The sequence below is a fragment of the Pteronotus mesoamericanus genome, unplaced genomic scaffold (assembly GCF_021234165.1).
Source record: "Pteronotus mesoamericanus isolate MK-2021 breed Mesoamerican mustached bat unplaced genomic scaffold, CSHL_Meso_final contig_311, whole genome shotgun sequence".
Lineage (NCBI taxonomy): Eukaryota > Metazoa > Chordata > Mammalia > Chiroptera > Mormoopidae > Pteronotus > Pteronotus mesoamericanus.
The window spans coordinates 1,161,014-1,184,857 of NW_026555132.1; the positions used below are offsets into that span (position 1 = coordinate 1,161,014).

The 23,844-nt window shown below is 44.7% G+C and overlaps 1 protein-coding gene across 1 annotated transcript in view; it reads left to right on the forward strand.

Annotated features, from left to right (window-relative positions):
- MERTK (MER proto-oncogene, tyrosine kinase) overlaps positions 1-23,844 on the forward strand; it is a 103,134-nt gene that overhangs the window by 12,986 nt on the left and 66,304 nt on the right. Inside the window, exon 2 of the mRNA XM_054575557.1 lies at positions 19,071-19,473. Coding sequence (XP_054431532.1) covers positions 19,071-19,473 — 403 coding nt within the window. The remainder of the gene's footprint in view (positions 1-19,070; positions 19,474-23,844) is intronic.

Consider the following 23,844-nt stretch of genomic DNA (forward strand, 5'->3'; position numbering starts at 1 on the left):
AATTTTAGCAACCCTGATAGGTGTGTAGTGACATCACGCTGTGTTTGAACTTTTCTTCCAGGAGCATATTTGTCGTCCATCCATCCACTTAAGTCAAACTTTTCTTCATGTCTTTGCTTATTTTCCAATTAGACTGTTTCTTATTACTGACTTTTGAGAGTTCTTTAATATTCTAGATACTAGTCCTTTGTCAAATATGTGGTTTGCAGATAATTTATCCCAGTCCGTAGTTGTTTTTTGAATCCTCTTAACAGGGTCTTCTGCAAAATTTTTAATTTTGATGAAATTAATTTATCAAATTTTTCTTTTATGAATCCTACTTACAGTGTGAGAACTCTTGCCTAGCTCTAGATCTGGAAGATTTTCTTCTCTTTTTTCTAAAAATTTTATACTTTTATGTTTTACTTTTAGACCTGGGACGCATTTTGAGTTAATATTTGAATATGGAGTAAGACTTTGGTCAGAGTTCATTTTTTTCCCTGTGGATGACCCCTTGCACCATCTGTTGAAAAGCCTGTCTTGTCCTGGTGGGTGTGGCTCACTTGGTCAGTCCTGTAGACTGAAAGGTCACAGGTTGGATTCTTGGTCAGGCTATATGCCTGGATTGTGGGTTCAGTCCCGTTAGGGCATGTTCGAGAGGCAGCCAGTTGATGTTTCTCTCCCTCCCTTCTACTCTCCCTAAAATCAATAAGCATGTTCTCAGGTAGGTAGGTAGATAGGTAGATGTATACATAGATAGAGTGGGGGGGGGTGACAGAGAGGAGGGGAGGGGGAGAGAAGTGAGAGGGGAGGGAGGAGAGAGAGAGAGAGAGAAAAGACTGTGTTTCCTCCATTGAATTGCTTTGACCTTTGCCAAAAAACAGTTCGGTAAATTTTGTGGGTGTGTTTCTGGTTTTCTTTTCTGTTTGTTGATCTGTGTGTCCATCTCTCTGCCAACAACATGTAAGTTGATTATTATGGCTATATAATTAGTTTTGGGATTGGGTAGACTGATTCCTCCTCCCACTTTATTCTTTTTCAAAATTGTTTTAGCTATTCTAGTTTCTTTGCCTTTCCACACAAATTTTAGAAATACGTTGCCTATACCTAAAACAAAACGAAACAAAAATCCTTGCTGGGATTTGTTAAGAATTCTGTGTGTGGATTTTTTCTGAAACCAAATGTGGTGTTTTAAGAACAACCAATTTTTCAATTCTCTGACACCAACTGGTGTCCTACAATTCCATTCAATGCTGCCACTACTAGAATTAGTAAAGACCTCACGGGTTAAGTGCTCAATCCCAGAAGACATCCCCCGCCCCCCGCCACTCACTTAAAATACCAGCTTCAATGGACTGTCCAGGCTACCCACCTTTCTACCAAGCTAATTACAAATTCAGGGGTTCCCATGCCATCCCCACTCAAGTTAGCTAATTGGCTACACTGACTCACAGAACTCATTTATAATAAAGCTGCAAAACTTACGTTGCAGTTTTATTTTAAATGATACAGCTCAGGGACAGACAAGTAGAAGACATACACGGGGCCAGGAATGGGCAAGGGGCTCAGAGCCTCCATGCGCTCTCCCAGGGCACCGCCCTGCCGGCACATTGAGGTGTTCGGCAACTCAGAATCTCCTCAAACCCTGTTGTTCAGAGTTTTTATAGGGGGTTTCATTACACAGGCACTACTGATTAAATTATTGGCCATTAGTGATTAAACTCAATTTCTACTCTCCAAGGGTTGAGAGTGAGGCAGAATGTCCTAATCCTCTAATCACTGGTGGGTGAGTTCTCCTGATGACCAGTCCCACCCTAAGTCACCTCATCAGCATATTCTCAGGTGGTTCCTAGAGGGACTCATTGCAAATAAGAAAAAACATTCCTATCACTCAGGAGATTCCAAGGGTTTTGGGAACTCTGTGCCAGGAGCTGGAGACAAAAAAGAGACATCTGTGTTTTTATTATACCACAGTCTGTATATATCACTTTGAGGAGAATTGATGACTTTACTGTATCAAGTTTTCCAATTTATGAACACAGTGTGTCTCTCCATTTATTTAGACCTTCTTTCATTTCTCCTATCAGTGCTTTGAAGTTTTCAGGATAAGTTCTGTGTGAGCCCTGTTTAATTTATACCTTATATTTTTATTATTTGTGAGTGATTATAAATGGTATTATATTTACAATATTGATATCTATGTGTTCATTGCTTAGTATATAAAAGTAAAATAATTTTTGTATGTTTATCTTGTATCCTGTGACCTTGATAAAATTATTTATTATATCTAAGAAATTTTTTTTGTAGATTCCATGGGATTTTCTATGTGGACAATCATCTGCAAATAGTGGATTTTGTTTTCTTCTTTCCCATCATTTTTTCTGATGCTTCTTCATTTTGTTTTCTTGTTTTATTGCATTGGCTAAAACTTTCAGCATTATGCTGACTAAGAGGGGAAAGCAGAGATCCTTGCCTTGTTCCTAATTGAAGGAGGAAAGAATTCTGTTTTTCATCGTAATGTAGGATGACAGTTGTTGGTTTTTTGTAGGTGCACTTTATCAAGTAGAGGAAGGTCCCCTCTCTTCCTATTTTTCTTAAAAGAGTTTTTTTCCCCCTAAATCATGAATGGTACTGAGTGGTTGTTGAAATTTGTTTTATGATTAATCATATGATTTTTCTTCTTTAGCCTGATAATAGAGTGGATGACATTGATTGATTTCCATCTATTGAACCAACTTTCTATCCATGGAATAAGTTCCACTTATCATGTGCCTACCACCTAAAGTGAAATCATTTTTCATCACGATATATTTGATCCTCTTTACCCTTACTACTCCCCCATGCCCTTTCCCTCTGGTAACCACCATATTGTCTGTTTCTCAGTTTTTGTTTGTCTGTCTGTCTGTCCATTTGTTGCTTTCAGTTTCATATCCCACATATGCGTGAAATCATACAGTTCTTAACTTTTTCTGACACATTTTGTTTAGCATGATATTCCCAGGATCCTTCCATATTTTGCAAATGGCAGTATTTCGTATTTTCTTGGTGGTGGGGGGAACTATTCCATTGTAAACATGTACCACATCTTCTTTATCCAATTACCTATTGAAGGACACTTCGGTTATTTTCATGTCTTGGATACTGTGAATAATGCTGCAATGAACATAGGGGTTCATATATCTTTGCGAATAAATGTTTTCAAATTTTTCATGTAGATACCCAGAAGAGGATTTGCTGGGTCATATGGTAACTCCTTGATTTTTTGAGGAACCTCCGTGCTGTTTTCCGTAGTGGCTGCACCAGTTTACATACTCGCCAGCAGTGAACGAGGGTTCCATTTTCCTCCACAACCTCTCCAGCACTTGTTATTACTTGTCTTGTTGATAATAGCCAGTCTAACAGATGTGAAGAGGTATCTCTGTAGTTTTGATTTGCATTTCCCTAATAGCTAGTGCAGCTGAGCATCTTTTCATATAGGTATTGGCCACTTGTGTATCTTCTTGGGAGGGGTGTCTCTTCAGGTCCTCTGCCCATTTTGTTACATTGGATTGTTTGTTTGTTTGGTGTCAAGTTGTGTGAGCTCTTTATATCTTTTGGATGTTAATTCTTTGTTGGAGCTGTTGTTTGCAAATATCTTTACCCATTGAGTTGGTTGCCTTTTTCTTTTGTTGGTGGTTTCATCTGCTGTGCAGAAGCTTTTTAATTTGCTGTAGTCCTTTTCATTTATTTTTGCTTGCTTTATCTTCCCTTGCCTTTGAGGCCAAATTCATAAAATTTTCTCTTAGACCACAGTCCATAAGTTTGGTGTCCATGTTTTCTTTTATGTAACTTGTTGTTTCAGATCTTATATTTAGGTCTTTGCTCCATTTTGAGCTAATCTTTGTATATGGGGACAAACTGTAGTTTCATTCTTTTCCATGTGGCTTTCCAGTTTTCCCAGTACCATTTATTGAAGAGACTTTCTTTTCTCCAGTGTGTGTTTTGGTTCCTTTGCCAAAAATTATTTTCCCATATACCTGTGGACTTATTTCTAGACTCTAAAATGTATTCCATTGGTCGATGTATCTGTTTTTCAGCCAGCACCATGCTGTTTTGGTTACCGTCACTTTGTGGTATAATTTGAAGTCAGTGGGCATTGACTTCACCTGGTTTCATTCTTTTTTTTTTTTCGGGATTGTTTTGGCTCTTTGGGGTCTTTTGTCATTCCATACAAATTTGATGATTTTTAAAATTCTTTTTTTAAAAATGTCATTTGGATTATGACAGAGATTGCATTAAATCTGTATATTGCTTTGGGTTACCTGTGTTGATTCTTCCAATCTGTGAACACAGAATATCTTTCTATTTCATCATGTCTTTTTCAATTTCTTTTAATAATGCTTTGTAGCTTTTAGTATATAGGCCCTTCACATTCTTTAAGTTTATGCCTTGGTATTCTTTTTGTTGCAATTGCAAAAGGAATTTTTTTTTAAATTTCTTTTTCTGAAATTTCATTGTTAGTATATAGGAATTCAGTGGATTTTTTGTATGTTGCTTTTGTATTCTGCAACTTTACTGAATATATTGCTTTTAGTAGTTTTTTTGGTGGAGTCTTTAGTGTTTTCTATATAAAGAACTACGTCATCTGCAAAAAGTGACACTTTATTTCTTCATTTTCAGTTCGGATGCCTTGTATTTCTTTCTCTTGTTCAGTTGCTCTGGCTGGGACTTCTAGTACTATGTTGAATAACAGTGGTGAGAATGGACATCCTTGTCTTGTTCCTGGTCTTAGAGGAAGAGCTTTCAGTTTTTCTCCATTGAGTGTGATATTAGATGAGGGTTTTGATTGGCATTGTTGTAAATTCTGTGTCCTTCCTTATTTTCTGCCTAGTTCTTTGATCAGTTATTGAGAGAGAGATGTTGATGTCTCCAACTAAAATTGTTGATTTATTTCTCCTTTCAAATCTCAGTTTTAGCTTCACATATTTTGTATCTCTCTGTTTTTGTGCATGTAGTTGTCTATTGATACTCATGCGGGATTGATTTTAGGACAGTCCCCGCTTAGGATACTAAAATGCATGGATGCTCCAGTTCTTGATGTACAGTGGCGCAGTATTTGCATATCATCTTTGTACATCATCCCACATACTTTAAGTCATTTCCAAATTACTTATAATACCTAACAATGCAAATGCTATGTAAATACTTTTACTGTATTGTTTAGGGAATGACAAGGAAAAAAGTCCATATATGTTCCATACAAATGCAGCCATTTGTAGGCCCAACTACATAATACATGTGAGTGGCAAGGGACCTTTTATTTTCCCCTGAATATTTTTTCATCTGCCGTCGGTTGAATCCATGGATAGAGAATCTGCAGATACAGAGGTCTGGCTGTATTCATTTAGAGCAGCTGTTTGTTATTGGTAGATTGACTCTTTTATCATTACGCAAAGTGCCTTTCTGTCTCTGGTAATTTTCTTTGCCTTGAAATCCACCTTATCTGATATTAATGTTTTCTTTTGATTCATGATTACATGATATATATTTTTCTAGGCTTTTGTGTTCAACTTGCCTATATAATTATATTTGGAGTAAATTTCTTTTAAGCAGCAGATAATTGGGTCATGTTTTATTCTCTGCTCTGACAATTTGTCTTTTAATAAGCACATTTTTAGATTATTTACATTTAATGTAATTATTGATGTTAGGTGTTGATATTTTAGTGGTTCAAATGAACTATAGAATCCCTACCCCCTTTTAAAACATTTAAAATATCTTAAATATTTCCCCTACATATATAGAATCACATTAAATAGCATTACAGTTTTTCTTTAGCCATCAGACATTGAAAACTCAAGAGGAGAGGGAAAGTCTACTGTATTGACCAGTGTGTTTGCTTTTTATGTTTTTTCCTTTCTCCTGATGATTCAAGTTTCCTTTCTTTTTAAAGAAGATTCTTTAGCTATTCTCTTAGAGTATGTCTGCTGATGACAGATTCTCACTGTTTTCCTTCTCTCTCTCTCTCTGCTTTTAAAATGTTTTCTTTGTCTTTCGTATTTAAAAGTTTGACTGTGATGTATCTTGGCATGGATATTTTGGGGCTTTATCATATTTTGGGTTCAGTCAGATGTGTGATTCTGTAGGTTTGTAACTTTTGGCAGATTTGGGAAGTTTTCAGCCAGCATTTCTTCAAGTACTTTTGAAACCTCGCCCTCTCTCTTCTCCTTCAAAGACTCAGATAATAAAAATGTTAGAGCTTTAGTAATAGTCCTATAGTTCCCAGAGACTCTACTCATTATTTTTCAGTCTCTCTTTGTTCTGTTGTTCAGATTGGATAATTTTCTATTGTTTTATCTTTCAGTTCACTGACCTTTCCTGTGCCGCTCTGTTCTGCTGTTGAGCCCATCCATTGAGTTTTTTATTTTGACTATAGTATTTTTTCCATTCAAAAATATCAGTTTGGCCTTTTTTAAAGTATATTTTATTGATTGTACTGTTACAGTTGTCGCATTTTTTTCTCCCTTTTCTCCCCAACTCCCTCCAGCATTCCCCACACCCTTAGTTCATGTCCATGGGTTTTACATGTAAGTTCTTTGGCTTCTCCATTTCCTATATTATTCTTAACCTCCCCCTGTCTATTTTGTACCTGCCAATTATGCTTCTTATTTCCTGCATTTTCCCCCCATTCTCCCCCTCCCTGCTGATAACCCTCCATGTGATCTCCATTTCTGTGATTCTGTGATTAGCCATTTTTTATGGGATGTATCTCCCCCAGGCAAGGGAAACAAAAGAAAAAATAAACAAATGGGACTACATCAAACTAAAAAGTTTTTGCACAGTAAGGGAAATCATTGACAAAATAAAAAGACAATCCATAGAATGGGAGAACATAGTCACTGATATATCTGATAAACGGTTAATACCCAAAATGTATAAACTGTTTACAAAACTCAACACCAAAAACAAACAAACAGACAAACAAACAACCCACCTAATTGGAAAATGGGCAAAGGACCTGAATAGACACTTCTGCAAAGAGGACATACAGATGACCAATAGACGTACGAAAAGATGCTCAACATCACTAATCATCAGAGAAATGCAAATCAAAACTGCAATAAGATACCATCTCACACATGTCAAGAGACAATTTTTTATTGAAACCCAACATTTTGGGTATTATATTATGAGACTCTGGCTCTTACTTAAGTCTTTTGTTTTACCTGGTTTCCTCTGAACTGTTCTACTGAGGAAGACAGTTGCGCTTCCTCTTACTGGCTGGTGGGGATAGAATTCTAGGTCCCCAGTCAGCCTCCACTGACATCTGAGTGTGGGAGTGTCCTCGTCACTGCTGGTCATAGGTGGGGTGGCAGTTCTGGCTGCCTGCTAAGCCTCCACCAATACCTCGCTGGCTGGGAGGTGTGGGAGGGCCTTGTTACTTTCTGGCTGTTCCTCACTTGACCTCCAGTGGCTCCAGAGGAGCGGAATGAATGCCCTACCGGGCAGTGGTGAAAGCCCTGACTGCTAGACTTCCTCTGATGACCACTCCAGTGGGGACAGGGAGGGATGCCTCGTTAACAGCCGGTGGGCATGGAAGTCCAAGCTTCCCGTGGGGTCTTTACTAACACCAGCCAGTGGGGGAAGAAAGCCCCGGCTCTCCACTTGGCCCTCTCTGGAAACCACCCAGTGGAACTGTTGTCACCGTTTTGCAGCCTGGTCAGAGTGAGGTCCGAGCTTCGCACTTGGCTTTTGCTGGTCTCAGTGGGGAGGAGAGCAGTTTGTTGTCTAAAAGTCTTCTGTCTTGTTGAGCTACCCCTTTCCTGGTCCTTTGACTAAAGAGAACAGACTTGTGTGGCTTTTTGTGTGTTTGTTTTTGGTCTTTGACTATTAGCATTTCCAAACTGGGACAATGAGACAAAAGGAAACCTCAGGGAATTCATCGTTGTAGTGTTCCTGGGTCCTGAGGTCCCTAGTCAGTCTGCCTTCTCTCCACTTTGCAGAGTTTAAAAAAACATATTTTATATATAATATCCAATGTTCTGTTGGAGGAATAGGAAGGAAAATACATATTTTTATTTTTTAATTATATTTTACTGGTTATGTTATTACAGTTGTCCCAACTCTTTTCCCCTCTACCCAGCACCCCTCCCCCGACTCTCTCAGGCAGTCCCTCCACCACAGTTCATATCCACAGGTCACGCATATAAATAAGTTCTTTGGCTACTCCATCTCCTATACTGTGCTTCACATCCCCATGACTATCCTGTAACTACCAACTTGTACTTCTTAATTCCCTCACCTCTTCACCCGTTGCCCCACACCCCGCTCCCATCTGGCAACCATCAAAATGCTCTCCATATCCATGATTCTGTCTCTGTTCTTCTCGTTTGCTTAGTTTCTTTTTTAGATTTAGTTGTTGATAGATATGCATTTACTGGCATTTTGTTGTTCATAGTTTTGATCTTCTTTTTCCTATATAGGTCTCTTTAACATTTCACGTAACAATGGTTTGGTGATGACGAACGCCTTTACATTTTTCTTGTCTGGGAAGCTCTTTATTTGCCCTTTGATTCTGAATGATAGCTTTGCTGAGTGGAGCAGTCTTGGCTGTAGGTCCCTGCCTTTCATGACGTTGAGTATTTCATGCCATTCCCTTCTAGCCTGCAAAGTTTCTTTTGAGAAATCAGCTGACAGTTTTATGGGAGCTCCTGTGTAGGAAACCAACTTTTCTCTTGCTACTGTTAAGATTCTCTCTTTACCTTTGGCATTTTAATTATGATGTGTCTTGGTTTGGGCCTCTTTGCCTCTATCTTATTTGGCACTCTCTGTACTTCCTGGACTTGCATGTCTATTTCATTTGCCAAATTAGGGAATTTTTCTTTCATTATTTTTTCAAATAGATTTCCAGTTTCTTGCTCTTTCTCTTCTCCTTTTGACACCCCTATGATGTGAATGTTGGAATGTTTGAAGTTGTCCCAGAGGCTGCTTACACTATCCTCATTTTTTTGGGATTCTCTTTTTCTTCTTCTTGTTCTGATTGGTTGTTTTTTGCTACCTTATGTTCCAAGTCATTGATTTGATTATTGGCTTCATTCACTCTACTGTTGTTTTACTATAAATTGCTCTTTATAGCAATTAGTGTATCCTTTGTTTCTAACTGTATCTTTTTATGCTGTTGAGGTCCTCACTAAATTCTTTGAGTATCCTTATAACCAGTGTTTTTGAACTTTGTATCTGACAGATTGCTTATCTTCCTTTTGTTTGGTTCTTTTTCTGGAGTTTTGATCTGTTCTTTCATATGGGCCCTGTTTCTTTGTTTCCTCATTTTGGCAGCCTCCCTGTGTTTTGTTTCCATGTATTAAGTAGAGCTGCTATGACTCCCTGTCTTGGTAGTGTGGCCTAATGTAGTAGGTGTCCTGTAGGGTCCAGTGGCACAGCCTCCCCTGTCACCCTAGCTCAGTACTCAGTGCGCCCTTTGTGTGGGCTGAGTATACCTTCCTTTCATGGTTGAGCCTTGATTGCTGTTGGCAGGCAATGGGAGGGATTTACCCTGGCCAGTCAGCTGCAAGAACTGGCTGGGACCACTAACCCCCAGCCTCCACCCTCTGTGGAGGATCAGCTATGCAGGGGCAGGGTGGTGGCACTCCAACATGGTCTATAGCTGTCCATGGGTGCACAGCCTCTGTGGTTTCCTAGATGGCGCAGACCAAGGCCAGACCCCGCCTATGTTCTACCTGGAGCGACTCTGTGTGAGCTATAAAGCAGTCTGAGACAGCTGCAGTTTGTGCAGGTTGGATGTTCCCAGGTAAAGCCAAGCTGTCAACTTAGTCTGACTGCTGCTAGTGCCGGGCATGGGGCCACTTAGCAAGTGCTACCCAGGCTGGGGCTTGCTGAGGCCGGCTGTGCTTGTTTGAGAGGTTTTAGGAAGTTGTAGAGCATGAGCCAAGACCAGCCTTCATATAGAAAAGCCTGTTAACAGTTTGGTGAGCTGTAAGTTGGGTGGGGTGGAGCCTCAGGGGATCTCCAGGCAGGGCAAACAGTGTTAGGCATTTTGATGGAGTCTTAGATATGGCACCCACCTACCGGCTCTGGGGCTCTGTGAGGTGAGAGTTCAGAAAAGGGACAGTGGCCTCTGCCTTCATAGCAGCCTGGGAGAAAGCTGTCTGCCAGGTCTCCTTGATGCCAGACACCTCAGTTCCTCCCTGTATGCTATTGGTGTCTTTTAAGCTACTACCCTGGTGCTGGAGCCCAGAGGGAGTGAGTCTGAATAAGTCCGTGTATAGGGTCTTTAAGAGGAACTGCTTAGGACTCGAGAATTTTCTTCCATTGACTCAATCCTCACTGGTATTTGCTGCCAGAAGGTATGGGGATTTATCATCCTGGCACTGGAACCCTGGGCTGGCGGCTGGTTCTCTTCTCTCCTGAGATCTCCCTCTGGAGTTTTTATCCACCACACATGGGTGTGGGCTGGTGAGTGTGGGACCAGCCTATTCCATGTCTCCACCCCTCCTACCAGTCAGGATGGATGTGGTTTCTTTAATTCCATAGTTGTCAGACTTCCATTCAGCTCACTTTCTGATGGTTCTGAGTGATGGTTGTTCTGTAGTTTCATTGTAACTTTGATGTCATTGTGCAAGGAGGCAGGCTGTTTACCTGCATCTCCATCTTACTGGAAGTCTTACATCTGTGTTTGGAGGTAATTCTTTGGTGGGCTGGGGTCTGTTGGGGGTGGTTTGTGGAGGAAAGAAACTGTGAGTCTGAGAGTGGCTTCTGGGTCTTGGGAAAGCCATGACTGACCCTCAGGGAGAGCCAGCCTCAGACTCCTGGGGGGGGCGGGGGGCGGGGAAGCTGCTGCAAGACCCTGGCCAGAAACTGTTCCCTTGGAGTCTTTCTCTGGCACTTGGTGTGCTGCCAAAGGTGAAAGAGAAGGAAAACCGTTGGTTAAGTAAACATATATTCCTCTTTCATTACAAGAGGCTCAGTAGTCTAAAACATAATCAGTTCCATACGTTCAGCATTGATAAGTCTGCGCTTGACTAGTGGAACCTTTAAAATTACACAGATCATGTGTTTCATGTTATGAAATAGTAACCACCATGTATTGCATGTCTGTGCACAACAAGCAATGTGCACAGTGCTCTATGTGCAGTCTTCTGCTCTCACCCCGAGACAGTTGATGTTACCTGTCTGACTTTATAATGAGGGGACAGAGTCTTAGATGGACAGGTGACTTGCTCAAGGTCCCCTGGCCTCAGTAAGGGTGAGCTGGGGTTACCCCTTGCCCCTCTGACCCTGAGTTCTTATACTTGCCATACTCCCAAGTCGTGCACATTCAAACCTGGATCTGGTACATGGGGATCCTCTGGCCAGGCCCTGAGAAACACCTCATCCAAGGTAGATTTGATTCATTCCTTAGATCTGGTGCCCGTTCCTGGCAGCACGTTAGAATCACTCAAAGAGATTTCTTAAAATTCTGATGCCCAGCCACACCCCTGGCTAATGAACTCCAGCTATGGGTGAACCCAGGCGTCAGAGCTTCAGAACCTTCCCTGGAGACCCTGGTGCTCTGCTGGTTTGAGAGCTTGGGGGCGCATGGAGAGGATGGTGGAGGGTCAGAGTCGGGTTCTGGGACTCTCTTTTCTGGTTACCTTGGTGCCCCCACAGAGAGAACTGGGGGCTGCAGCTTGCTTGGGGAGCTTTTTTTTTTTTTTTTTTGCGCAAAGCACTTCTATCAAGAAAACATCAAATGCACAAGTCAAAAAGTGGGGTTCAGACTGAAAGGGATACTGAGGGGCTGCCTAAAGCCCTTGGAGGCCCTCGGGGCTCCCACTGCTGAAGTGTGTGTGCACAAGGCCTGGGGAGAGGCCCAGGCGGGATCCTGATCTCGATCTCTCTCTCTCTCAAGCTAATGTATGGGCACCCCGTAAGTGGGTAATTGGGAGAACACCTGATAATCGTTGTTTCTGCTCCGAGGTGGGAGCGCTTCACACCTCCAAGTGAGGACTCAGAGAGGTGGGGGTGCTGTGGTTTCTCTCTACACCCAGACCCACTCTTCCCCTAGCCGGTCCCCTAACGGTGAGCTTCCTGGGGCTACTTCTGCAAAGTGATACTGCGTTGGATTTGTTTGACTGAGTCTGTCATCCCACACAATCATTGTGTACCTGAAATGCAGGTGTAACTGGGGCAGCCTGTGTTTCCATCTGGCAGCCTTGTGCCTGCCGGGGCTCTAGTGGAGAACCTGACACCAGGACCATGTTTTATCCCCGACTTCACTGTCTTCACCGAGCAGACATCCCAGTGGGTTCTCACTGGCGGCCCCGCCACCACATGGCAGCCGGGACCCTCTCAGGCACACGCAGCCACCGCTTCTTTCCCGGGAGGCTGTGTCGGGCCAGCTAACTCCAAGTGGCTGAGTGCAGTCACTCCAGAGGTTAATGTTTACCATTTACCACTTGAGAACCTCAGGTCAAAGAGTTTTCTAAAAGTTTTCTCTCGTTCATTACTGTTACTGTTCTTTATCACTGGAGAATTCTTGGCTTTAGCACAAAGTAAAATATCACTAAGTAGACAGTTTCTGTTTGTTTTAGGTTTGGCTTTATCCAGCAGAGATGGGGATGGGGAGGAGTCTTTAAACTGTGACAGGGAGGTGGCCCAGGGACATAAGATGAATAACAAACATCAGCCAGAATTGGGGGGAAGGGCACCTTTCTAGGTAGTGTCTCTCTCTTGGGGCCAAGGGCGTGGACATAAATGGGATTCTGGAGGCCACAAGCCTTTCTGTAAACCACAGATCCACCCCAGAAGGAGCCTCTTTCCTCCACTGCACGGGCTGCCGGACAGCAAAGCCTGCCAGGCAGCATGCTGGTGGCATGGGGCAGTGCTACCCCCAGGCTGCCATCCCTGCCCACGTGTGCTCCGCAGGTGGAAGCAGAGAACCCCTGAGAGCCAAGGACACTCCTCACTTCTGCAGCGCCCCCCACCTCCCTCCACCCCCAGCCTGCTGAACTTCAGAGACCTGGGCTCGTGCCTCTGCCCATCGTGCTGTCTGAGGAAGAGCAGGACAGAGGTCCCACAGGCCAGCTCTGCAGCCCTGTCCTTGTCCTGCTGCTTGGTTCCCAGACTGTGAGCAGGCTGAGGGCACCTGGCACCCGAGGGCGGAGGAGTCAGACAGGGCTGCCAGCCCGTACTCTCCACCTGCCCGGCCGGCCCTCCAGGGCCAGGGGACAGTTTGGCGCAGCTCCTGCACCTGCTGCTCTGGGACCTGCCACTTCAGCAGCTGCCGTTCCCTGTATCCTCCTGAGATGGGAGTCTTCACAAGGGCCTAAGGATGCTCCTGCCAGGAGAGGGTGTGGAGGCCAGCACTAGAGAGGTTCCTTTTGGCCACAGGCTGGAAGTATATCTTTTCCTCCTGTCTGTGGCCAGCAGTTACCCTGCTCCAGGGTAGCCAGTGCCTGTGTCTTGTCTAAACCACACCTCCCCGGTAAGCCCAGCAGTCGCCCCGACATCGGCCAGGACCTGCACGGTGCGCTGGTGGACCTGTCCATCTCACCATCTCCGTCCATTGAGGGACTCGGATCCTGGCAGGGGAGCAAACACTATAAAGTGCTTCCCCTGAGGATACGTCTCTGTGTGAGGGACTGGGCCCTCTCTCACTGAAGAGCTGCTGTCCAGCATTGCCCAGCCCTCCTGCCACCGCGCATGCTCCGCGTGCACCCTGCGGACATTGGTGGATTTGGGATGCGCAAAGTGATCACTCAGAAAACAGCTTCTTTATTAGCAGCCCCTAATTGACCAGTGTTGAGTCTAAGTGACTAAGGTCGCTAAACATCTGACCCACTGTGGCTGCTTGTGGTGGGTGGAAGCGCTGCTGCTTCAGAGGCGGTCTCGCCGCAGTGCCCTCCCCACTGGAGCAGGCTCCTTGCCTGGACCACCGCTCTTCCCTGCCGGCATACCCTGCAGCGCACTGCCCGCACCACGCCCATTTATTGCTTAGAGGTTCACTGCGTGTCAACTCCATTCCCTTCACCATATTGTATTGAGTTCAGACGATGCCACCTCCAGACTTCAAGGAAGCTACAGACAGATTTGTTCAGAAGAACAAGGCAGAGCCACGTGAATCAATGGGTAGTATATCTAACAGTTTTCTTTGTTGGATGAATAAACGTGCTACTCACACCCCATGGGCCTTTCCTGTGCCGGGCAGGGAAGGAATTTGATGGAGACACAATATGTGTTTAAGAAGCAGACATTGAAATCTGGTCAAGGGCTTTGTGGTGATTGGAGATTGTGGGTACATGGCAGGGGAGCGTCATCACGTCACCCCGGGACTGGATGGCTGTGGCCCCCTGGAGTTGGCCTTCAGCTGCTGGAACACCTGGACAGCTTCTCCTGGACCTGGGCGGGGGACCACCTATCCAAGGTTGCTAATAAGGTTAAACTTCTCACTTTAGCCACTAGCCCAAGCACACAAGGACATAACCTTGAAAGGAGGTGCTTTACTGAAAGGAGCGTATATTCTCATGAAGTGTCTGTGGGTGTTTATACGTCTCACACACTGGCTAATCGTTGTCTCCACAATGGCGACTGTCGTAGGGACCTACCAGATTCACTGTTGTGACCTTGAAGATAAGTTAATGAGAACAATTAATAATGAACATGGAAAGTTTTTAAATTTTTGATGTGACTTCCCCCAAAGTAATGTTAAAGTAACGCACTTCTGGGAGGGAAAAACAAAGGGGCGGGGAGGGCATCATACGATTGAAGTAGTAGGAAAAGTGAAAAATTGGCAGCTTAAGATGAAATTCCTAATCAACCTTGAGTCCAAAGCTTGGGAATGACTTTCTTTTTTCCTTTCTGTACACGATCCACACTCATTCAGCTCTCAAGCACCATTCATGCAGGCCACCACCTGAATGACGACACCCCCCCCCCCACCACGCGACACTCCAGTGTGAACCTCCCCAACCCTGTGGACCTCAGCCCCAACCCTACAAATCAGCGGTTCTCAAGGACTGCACCGTGGCAGGTTTTCACTGATTCATAATAAAGTGAGAAAATAGTACAAACAATAGCTAAGATTGACCAAGTGCTTACTGCGACCCAAACGTAGCAGTACTTTTATTTCTAACGGCAGTCCTGGGCAGCACTGGTATTTCATCCCCATTTTCACCATGAGGAGGCTGGATCTGAAACAGCCTCATGCCTGCATTCTTCAAGCAGCAAGGCAGGATGAAGTTGCCAAGTGACCGCTGCTGAGGACTGCCCTGTGCCTTGAGACTATGTCCCTCCTCAATATTTGGGTCAGACTGACTTTCTTGTGTGAAATGGAGAGAATGCTGATGTGGTCAGCCTCTTCTGTTGCCTGTGTCTTTTGCCCTCTTTGGCCGCTCCTGAAGTTAGTTCTTCAGTATCTTCCTGGCGGGTTTCCCCGCTTCCAGGCCTCCTCCTACCTGGTGCTCTGGTCCAGCACAGCCCCCTCCCCTCCTCCGTGCAGATACCTTCAGAAACCCTGCTGCTGCTTCCCAGGATTCAGGGCTCACAGTAGCACCGCTTGACAGCTAAATTGGTATTGCCAGACTATTAAGACCTTTTCTTTCTCTGCATTTTCCTGACACCTCTGTCCCTGGAAACCTGTGCATCCCCCTTCGCCTCCCTAGTTTTGTCTTTACTCACTCAACACACCTGCTTGAGCGCCTGTGTGAGCTGGCTGTGGTGTGCGTGAGAGGGCCCATGGGGCCCTCAGCAGGCCCAGCAGGGAGAAGGAAGTGAATGAGTGATCACGTATCAAAATGTTACTACAGGGTGGGCCCAGCACCCACAGACGGGGGGCGGCTGACCAGTCTGGGGTGGGGAGGAATCAGGGAAGTCCTACCCCCACCCCCAGTTAGCCGTGTTGTTTCTTGCTTAATCCTGGGACCCTCTGCTCATCTCGCCTGGGCGGGTGCCTTCACGACCCTGCTAGACTGTCACAGCAACTCTGCGTCGCAGGAGGTTCTATATAAATATTTGTTGGCAATTAAGTCATTATGGTGACTTTTGGCAGATCAGATCATGGAGACCAGTTATCTTTTCAGCCATCCATAGTGATTACAGGGTGGGTCTGGCTGCTTCCCAACCTCAGTGACATCATCTGCATGGGGACTTTGCCATCAGTTTGTTCAGTTGGCTCAGCTCGTAAAAACGAAAGTTATACCCCAAACTGTAATCAGAGGTTAAATTACAGGGTTGGGGTTACAGGACAGGTTTCTATTTTATATTTTCTATGCTTCTATAAATATTTGAATTCTTTACAACAGACTGTGTGCGCTTGTAATTAGATCAAATGTTTTTAAAAGGTAAATGGAACAAATCAAAGAAAGTAATGTTTGCTTTCCTCTACTTAATGCCTTCTATGAAAGTTTCATATAGTTAAAGAGAAAAAAGTAGCGATTTGGGCAAAACCTGGCTCTCTGGAGCTCAGTGAGTTGGAGGGACTGGATGTAAGTTTGCCAATGCAAGAGGCAGAGGTGGGCCGGGAGGGCTTCGAAGCCTGAAGAAGAGTGTGCATAACGTATAGGTAAACAGCTAGAGCCTTTGTTACTGCAGAAAGCGCCTCAAACCAGAGGAAGGCAGGGGCTGGAGGGGACCCAGGCACTGGGCTTCTCCTCCCCCTACTGAAAGCACAGGCCCACACTCACGTGTCAGGCTTGCCTGGTGAGTTGAGTCACCCTGACCTCCTGTCCCTGGAGCAGATGGACACCACAGCCCCAGCACAGTCCTCTGTCTGCATGACTGGTCAGGGCTGTCCCATGTAGCCCTCTGCCAAGTGTGCAGAGGGCCCTGCACCCCACAGCCACGGAGACCTTAGCAGTGAGTTTTCCCTGGTTACTTCCAGTGAAATCTCTTCTCCTTTACCCTGACCTTTACCCCAAGATGTTCCCAAATGCAGCAGCCGTGGGAGTGGACCTGATAGAAGAGAGAGCCATGCGGACAGGACTCAGTGACTAGAACTGGCCTTCAGCTGAGGCGTGTTTGCAGTTCAGAGTGACTTGGCAGGGAGGAGGCTGGAGGAATACATTCTCAGGTCCCTCCTTCTGACCCCAGATCTCCTGCTTGTACCTCAATTAATGAAATAAGTGCTTAGCTGGATACTTATGCTAAAAATTATTTGCCATTGATCTGAAATTCAAGTTTATGTGGGCATTGCACATTCTTTTTTTTTTTTAATTTTTTTAAAAATTTTTTATAGAATTTATTAGGGTGATCCCTGTTAATAAAATTATATAGGTTTCAAGTATACACTTCTATAATACGTCATCTGTATATTGTGTTGTGTTCATATCCCAAAGTCAAGTCTGGCATTGTGCATGCTTACTAAATCTGGCACAACCCTCAGCAGAGACCACCCGACTCTGCACACACACACTCAGGAGCCCAGAAGGGTGTGACATCTTGAACATGACAGGAGGCTTGTTCAGGGCCCTGGAGTACCCCAGGCATTACCTGCAGAACGCCAAGCCTATGCCTCTCCTACCTGCCTGTTTGACCAGAATTGTGGTCAATGTGTTTGAATACATAGCAACCAGCATAAAACGTATATTCCAAAAAGGCCATTAAGACAACTAAAAGTACAACTATTATAAGCCTATATTTTTAGAAATACTTAAGAGCCAGATGAAATGGAAACTCTTCTGGGTCCATTCCAGCTGGCAGGCATTTTGCTAGAAGCTCCAAGTCATTCTGTGTGAGCACACTTTGAACCACCACCCCCCGCAACACACACACTCCTCGGAATGGGTCTCTTTGTAACCAGTGGAAGCCTTCCAAGGCTGTTGGCCAGATTTGAGGCACAGTCTTATGCATGGGCAGATAGAAAGTGATCTCAGGTGCCATCACCTTCCTGCCATACTCTTGAGTTGGCTATGAAGTGTTGGCAGAGGCAGCTAAGAGTCCGTCAAAGAGAAAGCTAGACTGTTGGGGCCTGATTCAGTCTGGAGGTTACAACTTCAGGCACCCTGGGGGATGACTGCCTCCCCACCAAGGGGATTGGCATCCCTCTACCCCTGCCCCCCAACACCCTCATTGTAGGGAGGAAGGACCAGCTTTCCAGTCTCTACCTAGGAGCATGCACACGAGACGCAAAGATGGTCACCATAAAGGGGAGGTGTCTAATCTGTGAAAAGAATCAGATTGGATGAGGGCATGAAATCCCCCTCCCCCCACCTGGAAGATCTAGGAAAGAGATTGGATGGGAGAGGACGACACAGGAGAAGTGGGGGAAGAGCCAGGAATGAGGTTGGTTCGTTTGAAAGAAAGCTTTATCCCTTCCCAAGCCCAAGGAAATATAATCAAAGCTTAACAAAGGACCCTCTCGGTAGCACGCATTGGCCCGTTCGTTCACCCATTTGCCACATTCTCTCTGTAGCAGCTACATGCTCCAAGCGCGGGTCTACTGCAGCCATGCGGCCCATTGCAGCCATGTGGCCCCAGCGCCGGCTGGAACGCAGCTGGGAACAAAATAAGCTAGCCAGCTCAAACAAATCTTACCACTACGCCCCATCCTCCCATTCATGGGTCCCTGAAATGCTTTTCTTGCAACTCCATGGAAGAACCCTATTTCTACTGGCAACAGGAGGGCTTGGAATAAAACACACAAAAAATGTTTTTGATGGGGTGTATGGTTCAGAACAAGTTACCCCAGAATGTGCCTCTGTGGTATGTGGATTATTTTGGGCTAAGGACAGTTGTAGCCTCCTCTAGGCTCAAGGGAAACTGTGCTCCTCTCTTTACTACCTAGACAAACTTGTCTTAGAGGCCTAGTCCATAGTAAGAGATTATCAGCCATAACCTCTTTTAACTTGTCTGTAGGGAAGGACAAACTTCCATTTACCAAACATGCTCTTCTTATCGTTCTGCAAAGGTCCTTGTGAAGCCCCCAAGACCCCTTTCCTTGTCCCGTGCTCAGGATGTATTTATACCCATGTTCACTTTCTGTCTCTGAACCTCCTATGCTTGTGTTCCTAGGTCAGTGAGGGTGCCTCACTTCCCCCTCATCGTGACCTCTTAAGTGGAGAACTTACTTGGAAAACTTCAGTATTTACAAGGCTAAAAGTCACTGTTCTGTTTTGCAGCTCTGGCTGAGGAGAGGAAAGAATCCGTGCCCAGCCTGCCATTCCCAGGAGACCTGGCTGACCTTGTGCCGTCCGCCTTTCCTCCTACCCCTGGGGCCCAGCCTTTTATGGTGTTGTCACCAGTCCTGCCTGGAAGACCCCACACAGGAAGTGCAGCCATTCCCAGCGTGACCTCGGCCAGCTCCAAGCTCATACCACCTCTTGTGTTTGATCGCACAGTTAGCCACATAATACTTTCTGAACACAAAGACGTCAAGTTTAATTGCTCAATCAGTATACCTAACACGTACCAGGACGCCCATATTTCTTGGTGGAAAGATGGGAAGGAACTGCTTGGGGCACATCATGCAGTTACTCACTTTTATCCAGATGATGAAGTTACAGCAGTGATTGCGTCCTTCAGGTATGTGTTTCTCCTCTCGGTGTTACGCGGTTGACGGTTCAAAAACAAAGGCCTCCTCAATACAAGACAGCCTTCTGTTTTCTGCGTTTGCAGCTCCGCAGGTCCATTCAGAGTGTAGATCAGTATTGGATCGTCTGTGGGGTGGACCTCTTTTCAGCTGGTTGTAGCCCCGCTGGAATACAACGAGCTCTCAGGCCTGGTGTGAGAGTGAAGCACTCGAGCTGAGCTGGGAACGCTCCCCCCAGGCGAAGCATCCCAGGGGTCACTGGCCATGGGACTGGGAGGCAGCTCTCAGCAAAATGGGAGCTGGTGCTCCTGGGGCTGGTAGGCCCTGCAGACCTGGTGATCAGTGATTCTTGGCAAAAGGAACATTTCTGTGGCTTGTTTTCTGTTTAGTCGAGGGCCTTTTGATGGTTCCCATTACTAAAGCTGGGAGGATGTTGGCTTTTTTAGTTGATTTTCTCTGTGAAGATGTGAAGTGGTCAGTTGGTATCCCTGTGGGTCTCTTGCACCCTGAGTGGCTGGTGTTTGACACCCCCATGCCCACAGCTGCCCTGTGGTCTGACGCCTGCTGCTTCTGGTGGCCCCCAGATGGAATCATACATGACAAAGCGGCAAAACATCTGTATAAAACAGGGATGTAATTTCTTAGGTCAAACCACCTGCTGGAAGAGTTAGCAGTAGCCGCAGTCAGTGTGAGTTACCACTGATGCTCTGTAACTTGCTTCGTACACAGAAGACTTTCTTTCAGCACAGTTTACATGAGACTTTGCACGCAGGTGACCCGTGGCCTGCCACCAGCACCATTTGATCTGTGACAGGTAGACAGGATGTCTATTAGTGCATCTTCATGTTTCTTTTAAAATTTTTTTTCATTTCTTTTTTTATAATGGTAACATGTACGTGAGTAAACTTCACCATTTGAGTGTTCAGTTCATTGGCATTAAGCACATCCACATGTGGTGCAGCCGGCACCACCGTCGTCTGCAGAACACTTCTGTTCTGCCAGACAGAGACTCCGTGCCCATGAAGCACTAACTCCCCACCCCCCTCCCCGAGCTCCTGGTAACCTCTATTCTATATTCATTTTCTTTGAATATCTCTACTCTAGGGACCTCATATAAGTGAAAAGGTACAATATTTGCCCTTCTTATATTTCTTTTAAGAAGGCTTTAGAGCTTACCTGCTACATAAAAGCCATTTCTGAGCCGTCTAGCCCAGGTCCTGGGGTCTTAGGGACAGAGAGGCACTGTTTGTCCCTTTAGGACATTCCGGAGCCAGTCTAGGCGAGGCCGCCATGGTGGGACAGGCTCTGCAACTGCCGGCCCTGTGGTCTGTCCAGGTGATTCCTGTGTAGACGCCATGGTTAATCTCTGTGGGTCCTATGGTTCCACCTGGTTCAGATATTTGTACTTGGCCAAAATCTTACGGGATTTTTATACTTCTTTGAAAGCAGTGCATTCATGTAGTAGAATATTTTAACTCCTCAAAAGCTCTCTCTCCCACGTCAACCCTCAACTCTTTGCCCATGGGGAGCTGAGGTCACCCATTTCTTGGGTGTCTTTCCAGAGATTCCGTGCTTCGGTTGAGTGTGTGTGTGCCAGGCCCCAGTGTGTGTACTCAGCTGATGGAGTGTTATTCACAGCTGTGGCGGCTCAGCACCCATGCCTCACATCACCGGGGCTGTGTAAAATGTTGTTTTGAGCTGAATCATGTCATAAATGGTAATCACATTTATTTCGTAGCGTTTTTATTTTCCTGAAGTAAATATTGTTTCCTTGCTTGCTATTTTGTTTAATTTTCCAAGCATTAGTCATACATTCTTCTCTAAACTCTACAGGATAATAGGCATTTCTCCTCCAAGTGACAAAATGATCAGGATAATAGGCATTTATCCTCAAAGTGATCAAAATTATTGGCAACGCCTGTCCTAGAGCCAGTTCCTCACCTGCTCGAGGGTCCAACAGAGCCATCTCTGTGCTCGTCTTGTCATCGGGACCTTCAATCCTTCTGACTCCCAACTAAGTGCTCCCAGGAGCCAGGCCCCTTCTTGGCTTTCACTCCCTCACTTGGCATTAAGCCCATCCTCACTCGTGTGCCGGGACTTGCATCTCTGAAAATGCCATTTTGTTTTTTAGCCTCACCTTGAGGCAGTTTGGCATGTTACAGAATTCAAACAGAAAAAAATTTCCTGTTGTCACTTGGAAGTCATCAGTATTCTTCTTTTTTACTCTCAGATTTGTTCTTGCTACTTTGATTCACAGGTGAATGCCCTGCCTCTCTTTCCTCTGGAAGCTTTGGTATCTCTACTTTGCCTTGGGCTTGTGACATTGCCTGGTGAAGCCCCTGAGTGGGCCTTTTCTCTGCCACTGTGCTGCCCACCGAGGGGCCTGCGGGAGGGCAGCCCCGTATTTTCAGGACTGGGCATTTTCTCGAATCATGCTCCCGCCTTCTGTGTTCTCTCTGGAAACAGTTCCTCGGTGTTGGAACACCCCCATTGCTATTCTGAGCCCAGAGCCTTTCCTGTTGACCCTGCATGGAGACTGCCTGCCGTTTCCCCCGGGGACGGAGAGGGCCTCGGGGACGCCACTCCTCCTTGGCTGCAGCCCACCCTACCCTGCCTTCAGCGTGGGCGCTTTTCCTTGGATGTGTAGAAATAACACTCAGAGTTCTTCTTGAAAAACCTGTCCTGTGCTATAGGTATGATGGACGTGGACTTGCTAATTAATGTCAGCACACAGTCCTTCTTTCACTGCTAAGTTCTTCCTGACATGAATGTGTCAACATAAGAACTATCCAAACCCGTAGAGAATTTTCTTTTGCTTTAAGTAGTTTTTTATTTTTTAATTACAGCTGATACTCAGTAGTACATTAGGTTCAGGTAACCCAGTGACCAGACATTACATAACTAAATGGTCACCCTGATAAATCTAGTACCCATATGACACCATACATAGTTATAATAATATAACTATTATAATATTATAGACTGTATTCCTTATCCTGTACATTACATCCCTGTGACTATTCTGTAACTACCAATTTGAGCTCTTTAATGCCTTCACCTTTTTCACCTGTCCCCATCAGCCCCCTCCCATTTGACAACCACCAAAATGATCACTGTTTCCATGAGTGTGTTCTTGTTCTACTTGTTCATTTATTTTCGATAAGATTCTACATACAAGTTAAATTATATGGTATTTGTATTTCCCTGGTTGACTTATTTCCCTCAGCACAGTACCCTCTAAGTTCATCTATATTGTTGCAGATGGCAAGATTTCATTCTTTTTCATGGCTGAGGCATAATCTGTTGTATACACGCACCATTTCTTTATCCATTCATCTATTGATGACACTTAGGTTGCTTTCATAGCTTTGCTACTTGTAAATAATGCTGTAATGAACATGTGGATGTACATGTCTTTTTGAGTTAGTGTTTTGGGTTTCTTCAGATTAAATATGACGAAGTGGAATTGCGAGGTCCTTCTTCCTTGTGATAATAGCCTTTGTTTTAAATTCTATATTTTTGTCTGGTATAAGTATTGCAACTCCACCTTTTTGTTTGTTTCATTTTCATGAAGTATCTTTTTCACCCCTTTCAGTCCCTCTGTGTCTTTTAATCTGAAGTAAGGCTCTTGTTATCCTTTAATTCACTGTATGTCTTTTGATTGGAGCCTTTAATCCATTTGCATTTAAAGTACAATGATTATTGATAGATATGTATTTATTGCCATTTCATTACACATATTTAAATCTCTCGTTTACTTCTTTAAAAAGACCCTTTAACGGTTCTTGTAATACTGGTTTGCCGGTGATGAACTGCTTTACTCCTTTAGCTTTTTCTTGTTTGGGAGGCTCTTTATCTGTCTTTTGATTCTAAATGATAGCTTTGCTTTGTAGAGTAATCTTGGTTATAGGTACTTGCTTTTCATCACTTTGAATATTTCAAGTCAATCCCCTTTGGCCTGCAAAGTTTCTCTTCAAAAATTAGCTGACAGTCTTTTGGGAAATCCCTTGTAGGTAACTAACTGCTTTTGTCTCACAGCTTTTAAGATTGTCTCTTTGTCTTCAACCTTTTGCATTTTAATTATGGTGTGTCTTGGTGTGGACCTCTTTGAGTTCTCTTGTTTGGGACTCCCTATGCTTCCTGGATTTGTATGTCTATTTCCTTCACCAGGTTAGGGAAGTTTTCTGGCATTATTTTTTTCAAATAGGTTTTCAATTCCTTGCTCTCTCTCTGCCCCTTCTGGTCCCCCTGTGATGTGAATGTTGATATGCTTGAGGCTGTGCCAGAGGCTTCTTATACTATCTTCATTTTTTTTGGATTCTTTTTTGTGTTTGCTGTTCTGATTGGGTGTTTCCTGCTTCCTT